Below are 21018 nucleotides of genomic sequence, written 5' to 3'. Positions count from 1 at the left end.
CTAGGGATTGAAAAGCAAAGCTACTTCCTAGGAGACTCATAACAAAACAAAGAGAGTCGTAATTTGTAACGACCCAAACATGAGAAACCTGACACTCAAATGCAGGTTCCCTTCTTGCAACTCTACCAAGAGAGAGTGCAAGATGGAGGATTTTGCTTACCCAAACCATTAAAATGGAAAGCCTCCTTCAAGATTGGGATTAACAACGATGACTGACTTTGTCATCACCAAATCTTGCAAAGGGATGATAGAAACTAAATGACCATATCATCACACAACAGGAAACAAAGGAATACCCCTGGAGAACATAACAAAGGAAACCACCTATACTACTAGCGAAGGAACCACTAATCCAAAGTGAAGACTTCCCCGCACCTGAATTCTTATATATAGCTCCAAGAGGAACAAAGTCACCACCCTGAAAGGCAACCAAAAGGATCACAAACCCAACAAACAAGGGATTTTTTAACCTAATAACCCCTAAATCCATAGTCAAAATCAACCAACAAGACTCCAAAGAAAACAACACTTCGACAACCTCCAAAACTAGAGCTACCCGACAGAGCTCCAACTCATGAACAACAACATAATTATTAAACAACAAAAACTCAAGCAACATAATAGGCAAACTAAGCAAGAAAAACATAAATAGATAAAATTAAATCAAGAACAACTAATTAAATCTATTAAACAAAGTAAAAACAGACAGACACTCACAAAACCGATCGTGAGCCAACTGGAAGAAGCAAAAAGAACCCATACAAACTTCACCAACAGAATCGGTACCTAACTTAAAGAACAGTCTTCTAGCTTGGACCAACGCAAGAAAACCACTTCCCCTTAGCCTTAGATTAATGGAGAAAATTGAAAACCTTGATCTTAACTTCATCTTTACCGTCACAAAAACAATTAACAAAACTCCTTTCAACGGCGACGCTAAGAATAGTCTTGGTCTCTTGTTTCGTTGGATTATTGAAACCTAAAACACTAGATGACATATCGAAACTTGACTCAGCCACCAATGGATGTGAAGAACGGAAAGTGACTCTCCAATCTTCCCTGTCTACTTTACCGTGAAACACCCCCCAAAAAAAAAAGCAAAATTAAGAAAAGCAAAAAACTGGACTCGCCAGCCATGACAAGAGGAGAAACGCCAATCGCTTGCGAGCAAGCCTCAAGAGAAGTAGAGGCGGTGGAAGGTATGTGAGGATGGACTTGGGTTTCCTAGAGAGAGAAAAGGTTCTTAACTCCGTTAATAATCCATTATTTCCACAAGAATTAATTCAATGGTTACAAATCTTACAACCCTACTAGAACCTTTTTTTTTCAAGGATATCTCCATTTTAGTTGCCTGAGATTTGGCAAAATTTTACTTAACGTCTCTCTCGTTTATATTTCTTTGCTTTGAGTGCCTGATATTTGCAAACTTATTCCACTTGTTATGTTTTCTACGAGTATTAGTTTGTAAACATCAATTATCCAAATTAGATAAACATCAAGCACACAAACGAAAATTTTCCATAAACCTTCCCAAGTTCCCCACACTCGTTTCTCCTCAAACTGAAAAGGCGCATTCTCAATGTCAAAACTGGCATGACATTTACAGGAGCAACCATTTTCAACTAAAGTGTCAAAATATCCAAGAACTGATAATTAATGGATAGTTTGAACTACTCAGTAGTATACAGAGGGTAATAACAGCTACATACTATATGCACATTCCTTCCCAAGAAAAAAAAAATCTCGTTATACATACACATACACACATATGCTCGGGATAAAACCTGGTAAAACCACCCCTTCCTCTTTTCCCAACCTCTAAAGGCAAAAAGGAAACAGGAAAGGAGGAAAAGAATGTTGGTGTAATAGAAATTAAAAGATATCAACTACTTCTTGCACAGCAATCAGCCAGTCAAAAACATCATAATTTGCCCGAAAATAGTGAGACAGAAGCAATGGTTTCGTCTCATTTTAAAATCCAATCAATTCATTAACCTTAGCCAAATGGTGAGGGAACAGGACCTGCTAAAGAGTCTGACCTTTTGATGCTTCCCATACCACATATAATGCAACCAGGTGCTGATAATGCAGCAAATTTAGCACCACAGAGATCACAAGCATCGTAACCAATTGTGGATAAACGGCTGAGGGTGGCAGCACAGAATTGTGATGGGTCTTCCATGGGATCAATTGATTTGTTGGTTAAGCCCCTTTGGACACATAAGTCAATCAGGCTCCTCAACTCCTCTTGTTTGCCCGGAGGTGCTTTAGAGAATAAGAGATCAAGCATCTGTTTCGAATAAGCATAGTTTTGGACTTCCATGTTCCGTTTTATGGCAGTTCTTATGCAGCTTATGCGATGTTTTGCAAGAAGAGGCAATGAACCAAGATGCCTGGACAATCGGGCCATCTCATCTTTTGCACTAATAGCACGAGGGCCTTGAACTCTCTGTAGCCGTCCAATTTCCTGAAAATTAATGTGGGTTGGGTAAATGGTTTACATTTATAGGTGGAATTTTTTTATGACAACAGATAGATATAGAGCCTAACAACATGTAGGCTTAAGCAAAAAAAACACAGCATACAGCAAAACTGTATACAAATTAATAAAACCATTAGGTTTTCTGGTCTACTTCACACAGACTGCAACTTCTATTCAGCAGTTCAGCCAGATATACATTTGGCTAAGGGCACAAGGTCAAGGAAGTCCCTAACCACAAAGCAAAATACCAATAGCAGCAATCCAGCATAGTAGCACACCAAGAATGCAGGAAAACAACTTGGGTCATAATAACCTCTAATAAGACAACAGAAGGAAATATTGGTGCTAAAGGGAAGTTCCCCATCTTCAAAATGGTTGTTTATAGAAATAATACCTGAAGCAGAGTAACTGCAATCTTATACTGAGCACAGATAGTGGCTTGGGCCTTAATATCAGAACCGCGTGAGTGATCTTTGGCTAAAGCAAGGAAAGATTCATCAAAACAGGATAATGCATCTGGTAGCTGATTCTGCTCAAGGTGTGCCAGTCCAGTCTTAAAGCATACTGGAGCAGCTGCCCCACGAGGAACCTGCTTCAAAGTGAGTGTAATCACAATTAGAGAAGACTCAAGAATTTGCCCACTGAAAATATTTTTGTTTATATATTTGGACTTCCTACAGAAAACTACATGAACAACATGTGAAGAAGTTAACTTTATTTTTGTTAATATATTTGGACTTCCTACAAAAAACTACAAAAACCATGGAGCAAAGTGACTAGGTAGAGAAAAAAAAAAAAAAAAAAAAAAAAAAAAAAAAAAAAAACTATGAAGATTCATAAGAGAGTAACATAATAAAGGACAAAATGAAATCTTAAGCACTAGAGCAAAAGGAAATTCAAGATAGCTGGCAAAGATATACAAAATGCAAACATGAAAAGACGGGGAAATTCACCTGTCCTGGACGTACAGAAGTTGGAATGGGTTGTGCAGGAGGCTTTTCAGAGTCTGCCGCACCAGGAGGCACTCCTAATACACTCAGATCCAGAGGTTGAGAGGAACTAGACAGCTGAGTGGCTTGAATCTGAGGCTGTGGCGGGACAACATTCTGACCCACAAATTGCGGTGGAATCCCTCCATCTGGAAGCCCAATTGATTCAGTTGAATATGCAGTTTGTTGAGTCACTTCAGGGGGTACGCCACCATCTGCAAAACCAACGTTATTTGCAGATGAACTAGGTTGACTAGTTGCAACCTGATGGCTTCCAACACCTTGAAAGTTTTGATCCAGTTTAGAAATTACAGTCCCTGGAGGAGCAAGTGAAGCTGCAACTTGAAGAGAAGAGATAGTATTTTGGAAAAAGTCTTCGGGAATAGGCCCAACAGCTGCCCCACCTCCCTTAACCACTGGTGATGGCTGTGAACCAGCAGGTGGTTGAGCTAGTGCATCAGAACCAAAGAAATCCCCGGGAGTAGCATAAATAGGGGGAACTGAGCCCATGCTGGTTGCTGTAACAGCGGGTTGGAATGTGTGGCCAAGGTCCTGAGATCCACCAGCTGATGACTTGGTCCTGCCCATTGGCGGGACCAAACTGAACTGCCTCGTGGCTTCTTTGATTTTATTGACATCCACAGTAGCAGATGAAAGCGGTTTATCTCGAATTCTGATTTGAAATTTCTTAGTTTTTGACTCACCCTCTTCATCATCACTACTATCACCACCAGAAGTACCATACAGTGACCTCTTAAATTCTTCCTCAGCTTTTGCTTGTTCATCTGCAGCAGCAGATCCTGAAGACTGTTTGGTAAGTGTTTCTAGACCCATCAATGAAGCACCCTTCGAATCAGTTGCCGTAGTTCCCTTGCTCAATATCGAATCAGCCAAAGTAGAGATCCCGTTTGGCTTACCATCAGAAGCCGCAGATGTAATAGCTTTCACCAAACTATCTTCTCTCACTTCAACAACATTTCCTCTTCCTTTTATACAGCCAAGATAAACACCAACATGATCTGTCACAATTGCAGGGATAGGCCCATCATCAGTTTTCATGTATGGCATTACCTCAGCAGCTAATTCCCATTGAGGTATATCCTTCATATTTGTTGGTGTTTTAATTTCCCAGTTTCCACCTCCCCATTCAGGTCCTTTAGGAACCACACTTTCAGCAGCAAAGTTAGCAAAAATGCCTTGTGTCCACCCGGTGGAACGAATTCGTAAAATTCTTTCACAACATCTCCTCAACTCTGGATCAGCACCATCTTCTTCCAGTTTCTGTGCAAGACGTCGCATTGCACTTGGATTGAGGTGGCATATAAATAGATCAAGCAAGCTTTCATAGTCTGAAATAACTTCAAATGTTTCCTTTGCACTGTCAAACTGTCCATACCTGCAATTTCATTTACAACTTATCTGTTATCTAGGAAAAAGAAGGGTAAAATCATTTGCACAAAAAAAAGCTACGGGCGGCTGCTATTCAAAACCATCTTCACATATGAAATTAATAACCAAAAAAAAAAAAGAGCAATGCATGATTTCTCATTCCATATATATAACTCCCTCTGTATTATTTTTTTCAATTAGCTCTTCCTGAATGGAATTGGCAAACAAGCCAAACTAGTGAGTGGAGCATTTGGCAAGTGCGTTGGATAGGAATTTGGATGTATAAAACTTAGCTTTTTTTTTTTTTTTTCGGGGGGGGGGGGGGGGGGGGGGGGGGCAAAAAGGGAAAACATTTCATACAGAAACATCCATTAGTGACTTCTGAAAACAAGAAACATTCACAGATCAGCAATACGGGAGGCACCAACACAAAATAAAGTCACTATGAATAATGTTACATATTTTGGAAGCATGTGTGTAAATGAAGATGATTACTAATAATTCTCCTCTGTAAAAACAAGTAAAAAAAAAATCATCAAGGTCATATGAGAAAGAAAGCTTCAAAATTATTTGGACTACCAACATACTTGATACAGGCATATCCTAACTCCCGGAAACGATGAAACAAATGAGATGTCGGGGGACATCGAGGGTAATCTCTTGAACGCAGATATTCATCTTTCAACACGGACAAAGCAGTAGAGAAACGAAGGGCCTTGATGGCATAACTTCCTCGCAGCACCTAGGTATATTTCCAAAATTGCAAGTGAGGAAAACAATAATTGTAAAGATATAATTGTATCATAATCCTTGAAATATAACTCAATAGTCACCTGAGTAAACTGTGGACCTGCTTGGGATAATGACACGGCAAGATCTCCACAAACTGGAGAGCCCCTAGCTAATATATCAAGTGATCTAGGCGTAATGCGAAGGCTGTCAAACCTTCACCAGAATTATTATGAACAAGTCAGATGGAAGGTCACAATGAAAAGGAAATAAGACACAGGGCACCCTATACAAATCACAAATGGACAAAAGTCCCAAAATAAGCATTCCGGTCATAATACTTCTAAGAATACCTTGATGTGATCTGATATAATGTTTCAGGAAGGTCAAGCTTCTGCTCAAAGTATTGCTGCATTGTTCCAAATCCGATAAGAAGAGGCTCAAGAAGTCCAACAAGACAGCTTTTTATCTCAATTTTCTTCTTTTGCCTGGGGCTTATGTCTGTTGGGTTTGCTAGCAACAAGCGATCATTTAACGCTCCCACAAGAACTGCAGTTAGAAAAAAGTAATTTATGCCACTTGAAAAGTAAGAAATTTCAACAGATAAAATAAAGGTCATTAAGCAGCAGCTTATTGCTCAGATAACCTCTGTCCTAAAGTCCACTTCGACATAATAGAAAGTTTTGGAAAGTGTTTTCATTAAATAATTTAAAAACACATAATATACATATACTAGACGCTAGTGCAGCAATGGAGGTGGCAGAAGTTGATGCATACTATACAAAACAGTAAAATATCAATTTTGGCAAATGCCAAAACAGAATTGTTAGGCATTCTCTTAGGGATGGATAAACTATAACATATTGTAGACAAAAGAGTGATATTAGGCAATACATAAAATGTTAAGGTCACTATACCTGCATTTGGCAAGCTAGTTGACAAGATAGTCCTCACTTTTCCATCCCATCCAAGCACACTGATTGCTGTAGCAGTAGAAAAAAGGAGAGCAGGACCAATCCACAAAAGAGATCTAAAGTATTAAAAAAGTCAAGTTCAACAAGTTCTGTAAATATTCTTAATTATGAGATCCAAAAACTGAAAAATGGTGCCCAATTGACAAAGGATATCGAAGGAAGTCCTCTATCAAATTTTGCTAAGCTACTAGCAAAAATCTCCAAATCTGCTGAAGCAATAATAACTCTATGAGTAGTCATTATCCCAGCAACTTGACCTCTAAGAGTCTCCTGCCAGTGAACCTACAAAGGTAATCAACCAACAAACAACATTAACCAAATGCCTCTTAAGAGGTAAGTAATCTGTGCATAAATGTGATTGTAACGAAAAATATCTCTCATCACTGTATCAAATATTACCTGGAGTACTATCTCATTTGCTTTCAGCTTGATTGACTTCCTCCCTTCAGCTGTTGTTGGTATATAATGGCCACGGCCATCACTGCTTGATAGACGATATCCTTGCACAATCTTTGCCAAAGCAATCTGATTTCCATGAGAAGCAAACATCAAGGTTGATTCTGCAATTAGAAAAAAAAAAAAAAAAAATGGATCAGCAAAATATTCAAAAATAAAAGTGAAAATCAAAGACATAAATTTTCATTTGTAATTACCTAATGGAGTAGAGAAGATACGGTCAACTTCAGATTCGAACATAAAATGCACTGGACCCTTGACAGAACTTGTTGGAGCAGGATCAGCAGCCAGATCTGCTGTAGGATTTTCTTCAAGTGCTGCTTTGTTCTTGTCATCAAGTTCTTTAGATGACATTCCAGGAAGTATATACAAAGCAAGTCCAATCTTATCACTGTCAAGAATAGCAAACTGGCTATCATCAAGACCAATGAACGCTGCATCTTGACCTACATCAATACAAAATCCAGTGTAAATATTTTTCCACGTGAAGACCTGAAATTGGTTTCTATATGTACCAACCTTTGACTGTACTGTCTTTACTATTCGCCAATCGGGTATCCGTATTTTCTTTGTAGAGAACAACTTCATTTGCTGCACCACTTAACTCAAAAATAACAAGAAATAAATTCTGCTTCCTACTATATACAACACTCTTTGGTTGATATTCAACATTTCCAGGCATCTGAAAGCAACAGCAAAAAAGGGAAGAGTTTAAGACATGATCATGGAAGCAGATACACAAAAACATCACAACACTCGTGAAAATAGAAAAAGGAAAAAAAAAAAAAAAAAAAAAAAAAAACAGAAGTTAGCCTTAGTACCGAGCTGTAAAGCTTTTTGTAAATACTGTCTGCTCCAGAACATAGATTATAGGCCATGAGATTTACACCTTCCATGTAGAAAGCTCTGACAGGATAATGCAGAACCCGATTTGCTTTATTGAAAAAATTAAGCTCCAAATGAAATGGCTGAAATGGAGTACAAATTTCAAGGCAGATAAGTTAATGAAATCAAAAAGATATAAAATTACAGTTTACTGGGACCAGTGAAAGATGTACCTGACAAACAGGAAGATGTCTAAGATGGTTGCTAGTATCCAGTAAGGTGATGAGAGGCAAACGAGCAACTGGAGCACTTTTAGCATGCCCCTCCAAAAAATGCTGTGAAACAAAATAGAATACAGAACAATAAATGAAGGAATTAAGTATCAAGAGCAAATTACTTCGAAAGGAATAGTAGTTTCCCAACTGGAATTTTAACACAGAAACAAGTGTGTTGAACAAAGAACTGGAAAACCTTTAACTCAATGGTATTAATGAGATTGATAGAAATATGTAAACACTGATGTAAATATTATCTATTGATGTAAGCAATTTCTTTAACATAACCAATTCCATGAATTATATTTTATCTACAGCAATAGCAAACATAATGCCAAGCAGTTGCTGATCATAGAATGTCACCAACTTATAATATACTGTAATAGCATCTAACTGTGGCACATCCATAGTTCCATACAAAAGATAAGAAAACATGTTTTCAGGCCAAAGTGAGAACAAAGGTTCCACAGTTACTAATCAGATAAGCCTTAGGAAAGAAAAAGAAAAAAAAATTATACAGAAATGCCTCAACATTCATTACAACAGTATCAAATGTGTAGTTGTGCATCATAGTCATAAGATGGAACTTCCCCTACAGCATAAAGGCCTACAATGAATTTACAAGTATAAGAAAATGCAGCAACATACACTGTACAGGAAAGCCTTCCGCGCAATGTCAGCAATTGTAAGCTGATTTTGTCTGGCATAATAAAGAAAATTTTAATCAGATATGAAGAAACTAAATAAATTTTATTGAAAAAACAAATGAAAAGGTTGTTTTTTAACAGAGGAGGTACCAGGCTTTTCCTAATTTTACTACTTTAAAGTGCAAGTGTCCAACAATTGTCATTTAGCCAGAACAATGACTAATTTCACATTTCTTATCAGGCTATGTTCAATTCACATGATCTAATCTGGTATGAATTTTTCTGATTTGATCTGATCTGATTTCTAGATTTGACCAAACTTTGACCTAATCTAAACACTATTCGTAAGATAAAAAATTATCAAATGAGAAGTCATTAAATTCGTATTATTATGTGATTTCCAAAAATGAAATTTTCAAATAATTTAATTGATGAAAATAAAGATTTTCAACGATAAATAAACGCAAATAAAAAGATAAGATAAGATCTGATGTGGACTGAGAAGTATGCTGATACCAAACTTAAATAAGTTGAACTGAACATAGCCTTATAAAAGGTTTAACTAGAGCTATCAACTTCAATCAGCATTTAATACCATAATATTGATATAAAAAATAAATAAAAAAATTATCGATCATGTATTGATAATTTGATATGCAAAGCAAAAAAAATGCCAATGCAAGGATATTGTACTTGAATAAAATGTAAGATGCCTGAACTTGAGACAGATTTCTACAGTAGCATATCAAATCATGGTGTAACTGACACCATATCAATTTATCAATCCTTTTAGAAGGTTCGAGTGTTTTGATAACGAATAGCAAAACACGCCCTTGCCAACCAAGCAGCAAGGGTGCAAGTCTTGTGCAGAAAGAGATGAATACTTATTGAAGCACAAGTAAGCGTTTGATTCATAAGGAGCACTTTTTCCAATTGGCTACAAGAGTGAGGGGTTAGTCGCGGCACTTGTGTGCGCATAGCAGGCACAAGAGGGCCAACACCAATGTTTAGTGTCTCCAGCAGTGCTATAAACCAAGTGAGCAACGGAACGTTTAAATAGGTCTAACAGCTCACAAAATGACATAAGGATTAAAGAAAGACAATCATGGGTAAGAAGTTTTAAGGCCTTCTGTTTATCTGTAGTTTTTTAAAGGTTACATTACTCTTTCATATTTTAAGTTTTGAATTTGCCAGGATTTCTAATATACCATGTTCAAAGGATCTCCTATTCCACTCAATATATTGACCCTTACCTAGAATCTCAGGTACAAATACCCACAAATACCATTGTTCACCTACTGGCTTCATACAGATCAGTAAAGATTAGTTTCCTTGAAGCCTTTTGTTCTAGTCTCTCATCAAAAGGTGCTCTTTGCTCAAAATCCATCTATTAGACTCACACTAAACCCAGTAGCCGAATGAATATTAACTGTGTTGGCATTGATTCTTAAATAGGAAAAGCAACTGTAAATGTCGCTAAAAAAAAGTTCTCCTTCCCAAAGTTATTAGAATCGGGATTCTACTTTGAATCGGTGAGTGGGGTAGAATCGAATCGGTAAAATCGAATCGTAGAATCGTACGATTCTACCAAAAAGTAAAATTGGGCTTCAAAATGTAACAAATGACTACATACATAATTTTATAGCAGTGAGAATGATAATAATATATATTGTTAATAACATAATATTGACATACAAATATAAAATAGTTTTTAAAGTAATTTTGCACGTGCATAACTCAAACAATACACTATAAACTATAAAGTCGGATTATTGATACACATTCTTAACCATGAGAGTACACGACAGTTGTTGTTAAATTATGAAAAAAATAATGTTGTTGACTCGTAAAATTATTTTCCCTAGACCCATGAATTATAAAAAAAAAATCCAATAAAGATAGAAAACTAAGTGTCAAGTTAGTTCATTTAACGAGATAGCTAAAGAATGACAAGTACAACAAACTCATGTTATAAAAGTGTTTTTTATATGCCCAAAGTTGAGTGCATGAGACTCATGAATACATTCTTATGCCCATAAAATTTAAATGGTTGGATAGAATCTTAAAAGCTATTTAAATTGATGTTTCATAAGCTTTATTATGATTTAGATTGAATAATATGTAAGTCATTGACTAAAGTTAGGTTCAACTATGACACCCTTACACTCTTTACTCTATAACATAAAATATATAAATGATATAGGTACGAAACCAATTTTATCATAAAGTAGACTTCAAGAGCTTTCCAATGATATATTATAAGCCTAATTCCGACTTCGTAATCAAAAGTTATGGGTTTCCAAAAATCAGGTTTTTTGCAGGAGTAGAATCGGTATAGAATCGTAGAATCGGTACCGATTCCACCGATTCTATGAGGGATTCTACAACATAACGATTCTACCAGCGATTTACATCGTTTAGGTGGATTAGGATCGTAGAATCGTACGATTCTACGATCTGAATCGCAATTTTAATAACATTGCTCCTTCCATACGAAAACAATAGGGATAAAAATTAAAATTAAAACAGCATCTCAGCCTACCCTTTCAAATGATGCTCTTGCAATTGTGCTTGCAACTGGTGGTCAGCCAGTACTCCAGAAGAGCCCAAAGCAGCAAGTTTTTCCTTCAAAACAGATGCTGCAATCAAAGATTACATCAATAAAAATGAACAACTGCCCTAGAAAGTAAAGTTATCAGTACTGAACGGCAAGATAAAGCAATATCTAACATGAGAAATTGTCTCATTGCTTTAATACATACCAAAGTATGTGGAATGTAAACATTGTAGAAACTTGGAACGACATACAATATTCTTAAAATAAGATATTTTCTAGAATGAGAAAGGGGCTAATCGATGGATAGATAACAACATGAAAAAAAAAAAAAAAAAATCAAACAAACATTTTATGCTTCATAAGAAAATACTGACTATAAGCTGGCAGAGCAAATTATAAGTTAAGTCAAACCAACATTTCTAGAATTTTTGCTCTGTCTATCACACTAGCATAAACATATGTTTGCTAGGTTTTATCCCAACTTAATGGTCTCCTTTGAAAAAACAAAAGAGTGTATAATTGGTATTGATCCAGTCTTAGAAACAACGTCAAACACAGTCCTAGCCCAAGATTTCGTTGCAACTCAAAGTTTAGCAAGGAGGGAACAATCAAATCTCTAAGAATACAAGTGGGGTGATAAACAAACAGCATGGAAGCTACAAATGTACTCTATTTGACTAGCAGTATAAGATACCAAAGCCTATTTCTTTGTCACTAAACAATAGTTAAATCACATTGTCAGAAAGACTTGAAGTCTAAAAAAGAGAGAGAGAGAGAGAGTCTTGGTGCACTTGTATGCCCAGCTTTTAGCACATCTTCAAAGGAAACAGGCATTGAAGCATCTCAAAAAAACATGATGGCAATGCATTAAGAAGCTAAAAACAATTTCTTATCACCTGAAGATCCCCTTGCACTTTGGAGAACAGCAAAGAGTTGTTTCCTTCCTTCTCTAGTGAACGCCTTGTTTTTAACATTGTCTACATTTGCCATTTTCTAATAGATAAAAAGAAATATATAAAACCTTCAAAAATTAAGTTAAAAGCCAAGAAAATTCATTCAGACGAATATACTCAACTGCAAATAGTAATGAGGCCATATTCAGTTTAGTGTGAACTTCCAGAGCTCTGACACGTGGCAATGGATAAGCAACTTCTCCGCCCTGCTGAGATAGAATCTTTGGAATGTCGAGAGATTCGATTGCTACACAAGAGAGAGATAATTTGTAGACATGAGAGAAAAGAAAATGAAAGCAGCTTCAAAGAACAGCTTACATCAAGGTCCAACCACAACAAACTCTTACAAAATGAATTGTTTATACTTGGCTAAAAAGTATAACTTCTCCTGGATTTCTGTAGACTAAAGTACATGCACCACCAGAAATTGTCTCATTGATGACACAAACGTTCAAACATATACATACATAGAGAGAGAGGGAGCTAGAACACACATGCCAAGCATTTATAATATAGTAGTTATTCAAAGTACAATGAATGATGTCTTTATACTCTCCCTGAAGTAGTCAGTAGAGTATTTGCAAAATAAGAGCCCAGCTCTACGATTGATTGTTCAACAAGTGTACTAGATTTGTTTACATAGTAAAAATAACAAATAAAAATATAAAAATAAAATCTTAAAAAATCTTTAAAAAATTACACTTCGGCATAGAATGCTTTACACAGAGTCTCTGCAATGCACATGAAGGGATTAAGATTTATGACTGAAGATTTTCAAATTTGATACGCTTCTTATTAGGCTACTTTATTGGTGTAAGAAGCAGCTACAGGAAGATATCTACAAAGAATATGCTGAAAAGAAGGGCAGTAGACCAACAACAACCACCACAGCCTATAGGCGAAGCAGCTAATAACACTTCCCTCAAGCTTATTGCTCTGTTACTAGAGTTTGTCTAGTCTGTTACAATAGCTCAACTTAATTCAGCCAAAAATGGCTCTATGGTTGGATATGAAAACTGAATAGATACTGCAGTTTCCAGTTCTGTATAATTCTGGAGTACAAAGGAGCATAATCAGTGGGTTTATAAGAGAAAAGCATCCATTAGTAATAAACTAATGATCACTTATCTATCCTAGGGTGAGAAAATCAGGATGCCATCATCAATTAATCTTTTCTCTGAAAGCAGCTGGACTTTGTGTCTGTCTTGTATCTCCTTTCATACACAGGTTATACTCCTTGCTCTTCCAACCACAGATTACTTAGTAGCGAGGGGATCTCAAAAATCTAGGATGTGGGAAGAATTGGACTCCTTACAGAGGTCCATCAAAGGGTTTTTCTAGGAAATTCAACATTAAATTAGCAGTTATAGCTTAATTATGGGTGCTCATGGATTAGGACTTGTGTTATTAGATGTAATCATGTCAGCCTTCCAGTTTCCTGTAGGAAGCCAAGAAATTTGAAGGGTGCATACTGAAATATTCAATAATGTAAAAATAATAGAAAAACATGCTGCTGAAAAGTATTTCAGCAAGCTACCAACTTCAATGTGATTACCCAGTGATATTAAATTTCAGTTTAACTAAAAAACAGTAGGTCCATAAGACTAAAAAAACATTTCAATTAATTACTTTCTTAATTAACAATTCGGTTCAAACATTCCTATTTTGAAAAATGGCTTCGTAATTAACCGATCTTCTTTGTCATTCCTTTACTTACTTTTTAAGGGCGCGAGGTGCAGCAAGGCGCAAAAGACCATGGAACACAGGCACAAGGTGAAGGCACTCGCCTTTTGTAGGTGAGGTGTACTTTATTTATTCGTATAAATTAATTATATTCTATCAAATAAGTCTATAAAAGAACTTTGAGAAAGAGCCCCCATGATAGCTAGGCTTCTTGAATTAAATGGATGGATATGGGCATATGGCCGCCTTCTCTCTCCTTTAGTATTCAAGTAAAACTGACTGTTGCAAAGTCACGTAATGTTTTTAAAAACTTATAATACACAGCAGAAATTGACGCCCTACAAAGGCCACAATATAAAGCGCAAAAGGCACATAGGCATGCACCTTTTTTAGATCCTTGCGCCTGGCAGAGCTAAGGCGCCAGCTCTCGAGCCTGAATGCGTCTTGCACGCTTTTCAAAATTATTAAGTCCTTTATATTAAAATTTATAAATAATAACTGTTATTTCTAACAAGAAACCAAGAGGTGTCTTTTACGGGATTCTGTTAATCTGCATAAAAACACTCAATAATTATTTACAGAGCATTTAACGATATATGATTATTTAATAAAAAAATTCAAAGGGTGAACATTATCCAGATTACAGCAACTAATTCTTTCTCGCACAGCAATGACAGGTTAATGTGAGATAAGTTTCATACCCAGGATTCAGTTAAAACATATCTAGAAGCAGAGAACATGACCCTGAATCCTCTAGAGTTCAGCTTGATAAACTAATAATCTTACTAAAAATAAGATTAATTACACAAATTTGTCAGCAATGGAAAGAGTTCAAGAATTTTCTAACCAGCAGGCTCAAAGAAATTTGCTTGCATAGGCGCTCTATTGGGATTTAGTACCACCCGTGTTTTCCAGACTTGAAGGGAACCATCTTTTGACAAAGTGGCTATCAACCGCAATGCTGGCAGCCAAGCAACTGATGTGATAGGTTGGGAACCCACTTGTGTTCTGAAATAAATTTTAAAGAGTGTTACATTGTACATGACTTATGTCACAACTTTTATATGCAGATATTGTAATAACAAAATGGTAAGGAGGAAGGACCCAAGTTTAAAGGACAGATAATGAGTCATAACTGACAAACAGCGTACTCAAGAACAAGTCATAGTGAGACACTTATTAAAGGTAATTAAAAAGGTTCTTACATTCCAATCATACTTGGTCTCTCTGTAGACACATCCCATGCCAAAAGTGTACCCCGTCTGTCACCAACAAACATCCACTCTAGTGTTGGATGAAAAGCAAAGGCACCAGCACCAAGTAGCTTTATAGTATTATCAACTGCAACATCAGGTTAAAGTGAGGCATATGCATAAGTATCCATGCTGCTGCAAAGCAATCAAAATAGGAAGGCAAGAATGATACTCCAGTCTTACGTTGTAATGTGTAGAGAACCGCATACGTATGAATGTTGTAAGCTCTAATTAACCCTTCTGCATAAGCTACATACTGAAATCACAGCCTCATAAAGCTCAGAATTGATGGTCAAACAGATTATGAGCAGCAAAGAAAAAGTGAGCAAGACATCAAGCAGTGGAATTACCAAAACTGGAAGTCGGGGATGACAAGCAAGATTCACAATAGGTTTCTTCAAATCTGTCTTTATTTTTGTGGGAGCCCTGCCTCCCTCAACAGTTCCGACAACTGCTTAAAGAGTAAAATTAAATGGAATTGCTAAAAATAAACTGAGCCATTAAGGCAGAAAGTTCACATCATGCACACAATAATTAAATCAAACACGGATGCCCTCATCTCCCCTCCTAGCTGTAGATAACAATTTTTTTTCTCAAACTCCAGTTATCCAAAGCTAGTTACTGCCACAACCACAATTACAACTACAAAAATAAAAATCCCTCAACACTTTTGCAATAATTTTTAGGCAATAAGTGGTTATACATTGTAATATCATTGAAAAAGCAGATGTGCCAAGAAATAGTGGGGTATAATTTTATTTTATTTTTGATTGAATGAGAAAGCATAGGGGGGGACCAAACTTTTCAGTCTTAGGAAGAGGGAGGTATTGTTACAAAGATGGGGTCATTCTTAAAATAAAAGTGAAAAAGGAAGGTGTAAAGAAAAATCTAGGGCGGAGGGAGTCGTGAAAACAATGGATAGTAATAATAGTTGTTCTACAAGCAGCAAAAACAATATAGGAACAATACACAATTGTTCATGATCTTAATTCTTAATACTGACATAAACAATTATTCTAATCTTTATTGAAGGCAGTAATGTTCATGATAGCAAAAGGAAACCATTGGATAAATTCCAGATTAAGTAAAAGCTATTGCTATTCCTGCCCATAGAAATATGAGGATCACTCACCTTTGGAATGCTTCATCAACTTGATATTAATGTTGTAAGTTTTATAGCAAGATGAGTTTTAGTTTTTCCGATGGAATAGCAACAACTAATTGAAGCCCTTGATAAGGGCTTCAACCAACTTCCCCTCATAAAGTTACATTTGCCAATATAAGACCATTTTCTTCCTAACAAACACTAAAAATATTTGATACAGCTAAACAAGTTGAGCTGCAGGCACCTCTAATAGAAATTCATTATTTACATAATAATAGAGCCAAACAAACCTGTTACACTCATCTTCTTGTGAAAACCAAAAAAAACAACAGGTTGGAGAGGAGTCAAGGCCATATGAACTTCAGCATCAGAAGAAATTGGTTCCATTTTCCTCTCTGGTGAGTGAAGAACACAAGTTTGCTCCGCATCAAAATCACAGGAGCGAATGGTACAGTCCTAAATAGCAAAACACTCAATCAACATTTGACATGTCATTAAAAGATTTTAAGCTGTGCACAAATTAAGGATCTCAGGTTTACTATACTTTCCCCAAATGCTAGTTCGGGGCTGATCATGGCGGTATGTGGTACCAGAAGGCAGCATCCACTTAAAATTAATTAATCTAACTATTGAAGTTTCAACAACATGAGTGCAAGAGATGAAGAGAGATCAATCAATCAATCAAAGCCTTAATCCCATGATCATCAGTGCCCATATTCCTTAAATATATTTCATTCACCACAGCGAATTTTTGAGACAAGAACACCACAACGAAGTTCTATGAAGAGCATACCAAAATACTAACTGGAATTCAAGAAGAAAGACATGATCATCAGTGCCCATAGTCCTTAAATATATCTCCCTATGATGCAAAAGCACCCTTTAAGTTAATAAGATAACTTAAAAATTAAAAAATAATCTAAAGAGACTTTGTACCCTTTCTGCCATTCATTCACAAGCTACGGAAGTATCAGCAATTGTCCATTCAAAAGTCCTTAGAAACCGATTTTTACAACGGAAAAAAGGAGGAAAACTACCCACAGGTAATCACTCACAATTCTCGTACAGCTTAGAAATTTGACTCATCACAACATTGTGGCTACGAAAACTTATGCATACCAATATCCTTCCCCAAAAACAGAACCTTGAAAAGATGTAAAGAAACTGGTGTAGAGTCTGTAGACAGGAGTATGTCAATTGAACCATCAACAGCATATACTTCCTCTGTTTTTTTTACTTGCAACAATTCTTGTTTCACGTTTGCCAATGTATTACTTCTATCGTTTTTATCTTAAATTATACATCCGTAACAATTATAAAAATCAAATTTTAATAAAGTAAACATTGAGACAAATCTAACAAAATCCCACATAAATCACAAAATGCAATGAAGTGAAGTATGTGAATAGTGTATAGTCTGTATACTCCCTCCGTTTTTTTTTTCAAATGCATCAATTCCCTTTTATGGATGTTTTTTTAAAATGCATAACTTCTATATTTGGTAACTTTATACTATATTATATTATTTCTCTCTCTTCCTTTAAACCCTACTCAAATTATTTTATCATTTCTCTCTCTTCCATGGTACTCACTCAAATAATAAAAATATTTACTCTCTCACATATTTTCTCTTTCATGGTCCCCATCTTACTTTTACTATATTAAATTATTCATCCACTCATAATATTATATTACTTTCTTAAAACTCTGCGCGTCACCAAGTGATGCATTTAAAAAAACGGAGAGAGTACTATTAAAATGTTACGAGTAATAAAAATAGAGGAAGTATATCATAACATGGGGGAGAAAAACAGTAAGAAAGAGGTAAAAGGCGAGAGATGAGAGGCAAGAGGGGCATTACAACCTAAATGGTAAAAGATTACAAGAATATATCTCAAAGAGTACCTAGGTAGTTTATAAAAGGGGAAACATGTCCTTATATTGTTAGATCCTTATAAGTAGATGGTTATTACTCCAAACTCCAGAGTTAAGGAAATTAAGTAAATTGAAAAGAATTACTAACTAATGTAGATCTTGCAAACCACAACTAGTGAACCTTCTCAACCACAAGGTCATGTAAATTTTGAGTTTTGCTACTAAGGATCCCGATGACTGTGTTAATAACCTGAAAAATATGGAGTTGAACTTGGTCCATCCCAAGAGCAACAAGCCAAACCAAAATCTCTGGTATATACACGAAAGAATGAACTCGTATTGAAAATTATGGGACTTGAAATCTAATATTAAATATGGAAGTTATAGTCTTATAAAGAACTTTCGCCATGAATCATAGAAGTTTTTTCATCCTTTAGCTGCCTTTTGTGAGGACTTAGCTTGGATATTAAGCCTCAACTAGTCTTATGAGAAAAGGATGATTCACCCCATGGATTTAAGCCCTCGTAACGTAAGATACTTATGGTTTTAGACAGCCTTGTAATAGAGAAGTAGACCGAGACTTTAGGAACATCGTTTTGTCAAAAAGGATGATTTAGAGGGAATGATCAGGTAGAAACAAGCATAAATCAAGCTATGTGACATGTTCGAGCAAGATATATCTATAGTTACTACTCAGTAGTCGGAAAACCTTGCTTTTCTAAGAACAACAAGTCAGTATAATTCAATAATTCCGCAACATTATCTTGAGTATAGCAACAACAAGGCAGTATAATTCAATAATTACGGCGTACAATTTACAACAAGGCAGCATAATTCAATAATTCCGCAACATTACCTCTAGTATAGCAATCACAACATGACCACTGGTAGGACTATACGACATCCGAACAACAGGCGAACTAATGTCAATGGTAGAGATCTTACTCCCAGTAAGTACATCAAATTCTACAACACACCAAGCAAGATTCAATAACATCACATACCAACTCAATTACATAGTAACAATCGATTAAAATCAAAAACACAACAAAGATCATCTTAATTTTAAGAATTACAAATTGAGGTTTTAGCAATTTTACCAATAATGTATTTTCCGACAGCAGTAGCAATTAGGGCTTGACTGGGATGAAATGCAGCGGCATGAGGCTGCAATGGCTTCGCTTCTCGACCGACATGTCGAAGATCTAGATGTTGTATCGTAGACCACTCCATTTTTGTAGCTCAAATTACCTGCAAAAAAAAAACATCTGAATTTTTGAATTCGAAGTTGATGATCGAATTTGGGACGCCATTTGAGGAGAGAGAAAAGTTTACCTAAGGGAGTGATCGGGAGATCCGACGAGATTCCGATCGATCTCGCCGGAAAAAGTCGGGATTTATTTTTGAGGAATGTTCTTCAGGTTGGGTAACCGGTCATTTGATGAACGAAATTGTTAATTGTATCATTCATTCATTTGTACGGTGATTTAAATCAGATGGAAATATAGAAACGACCTATATGGTCTTAAAATTAAAAGTTACTCGCTCTATTTTATTTTATTTACTACGTAGTTATTTATGTTTTAGAAAATTTTGACTTTTATTACCACTAAAAAATACTCCGTATTATGACTTGGAGCTTCGTTAGTGGTCAGTTATTAAGTAATTTTCTTACCCCTTGTGAGAAGAGGTTTTGAGGTTTTGAGTTGCATGTCGAAAAATGCTTTACAAAGGTTTTAAGGGATCATTTTATCCCTTAAGAACCCAAATTGAGCTCAGAATCAATAATAAATTAAAGTAAGGGGCCGTTTGGTTGGGGTTAATAATCAAAGGGAAAGGGAATGAACATGTCTCATTCCCTTTGTTGTTGTTTGTTTGTCAATTTTTTCATTCCCATTACCCTTTTTTATTGTTAAGTTTACCCAAAATCAGTCCACGTTGATTCCCCACCCCCCCGACTTTTCCATTCCCTTTCCTAAGCCACCACCACACCACCATACATACACCAACAACTAGTTACCCCCACCACCCAGCCACCTTGTCGGAACTCCCTATCCTTCGCCGGAATTCGCGTGGCTTCCCCACTCTTCACCGGAATTCACCGCGGCTTCCCAAATCCTCACCGGAATTCGCCGCAGCTACCCAACTCCTCGCCGAGACACGCAGTAGCTCCCCATCCCTCGCTGGAATTCGCCTAGACCCTGAAATTGAACCTCAAGACACTCGCATCTTTGACTTCGCCGGAATTCGCAGCAGCTCACTCACTTGAACACACTCGCATCTAGACCCCGAAATCGAACCTCAAGACAAAGCAAGATTGAGTTTTCTCGACACTTGGTGGCTAGGGGAAGGGACGACCGGCGATTTTAGAGGGAGGAGATCGTTTTCTAGGGTTTCACGTGGGCGGGGGAAAGTTTTGCGTGGCGGCGAGGGGTGGGGGAGGATCGACGACGGGCGGCAAGGGGTGGGGGAGGTCGTGGCTGGGCGGTGGAGTGGCTAAAAAAGTAGGAAGATGGGTTGTTGGGTGGTGGTGGTGATTTTTGTAAACCAAACAACATACCATGTGGAAAGGGTTTCATTCCATTCTCCTTCATTCCCTTAGTTCATTCCATTCCGATTACCCTGTGCGAACCAAACGGCCCCTAAGTGTCTTGTTTTGCTTTATCAAAAAATGTATGGATTTGCGTGCAATTATTCTTTTTTTATTGCTAAGGTTTTATTGTTCATTTTAGCTCACAAGAGTCCAAATTGAGCTCAAAATTAACCAAAAAAATAACATAAATTAACTACAAATTAATACGAACGTACTAATTCTACTTTGGCCAT

The 21018-nt window shown here is 36.6% G+C and overlaps 1 protein-coding gene across 1 annotated transcript; it reads right to left on the bottom strand.

The window, feature by feature from the left end:
- Positions 1 to 1498: 1498 nt before the first annotated feature.
- LOC110718079 lies at positions 1499 to 19676 on the bottom strand. The gene is made up of 25 exons (XM_021896883.1): positions 19528 to 19676; positions 19293 to 19443; positions 19049 to 19158; positions 16608 to 16773; positions 15563 to 15663; positions 15396 to 15468; positions 15165 to 15300; positions 14807 to 14967; positions 12399 to 12523; positions 12220 to 12316; positions 11309 to 11405; positions 8768 to 8819; positions 8078 to 8179; positions 7841 to 7987; positions 7539 to 7701; positions 7217 to 7465; positions 6963 to 7123; positions 6717 to 6845; positions 6507 to 6624; positions 5943 to 6138; positions 5694 to 5805; positions 5448 to 5602; positions 3436 to 4867; positions 2877 to 3071; positions 1499 to 2467 (listed from the first exon to the last, which is right to left on the bottom strand). The coding sequence occupies exons 2-25, from the start codon at positions 19423 to 19425 to the stop codon at positions 1997 to 1999; spliced, it is 4881 nt and encodes a 1626-aa protein (XP_021752575.1). The 5' UTR covers positions 19426 to 19443; positions 19528 to 19676; the 3' UTR covers positions 1499 to 1996.
- Positions 19677 to 21018: the final 1342 nt, after the last annotated feature.

Source organism: Chenopodium quinoa, unplaced genomic scaffold (assembly GCF_001683475.1).
Source record: "Chenopodium quinoa cultivar QQ74 unplaced genomic scaffold, ASM168347v1, whole genome shotgun sequence".
In the NCBI taxonomy this organism is placed as follows: Eukaryota; Viridiplantae; Streptophyta; class Magnoliopsida; order Caryophyllales; family Amaranthaceae; genus Chenopodium; species Chenopodium quinoa.
Note: the sequence above shows the minus strand (reverse complement) of the source record. Positions and strands in the feature narration are given on the sequence as shown.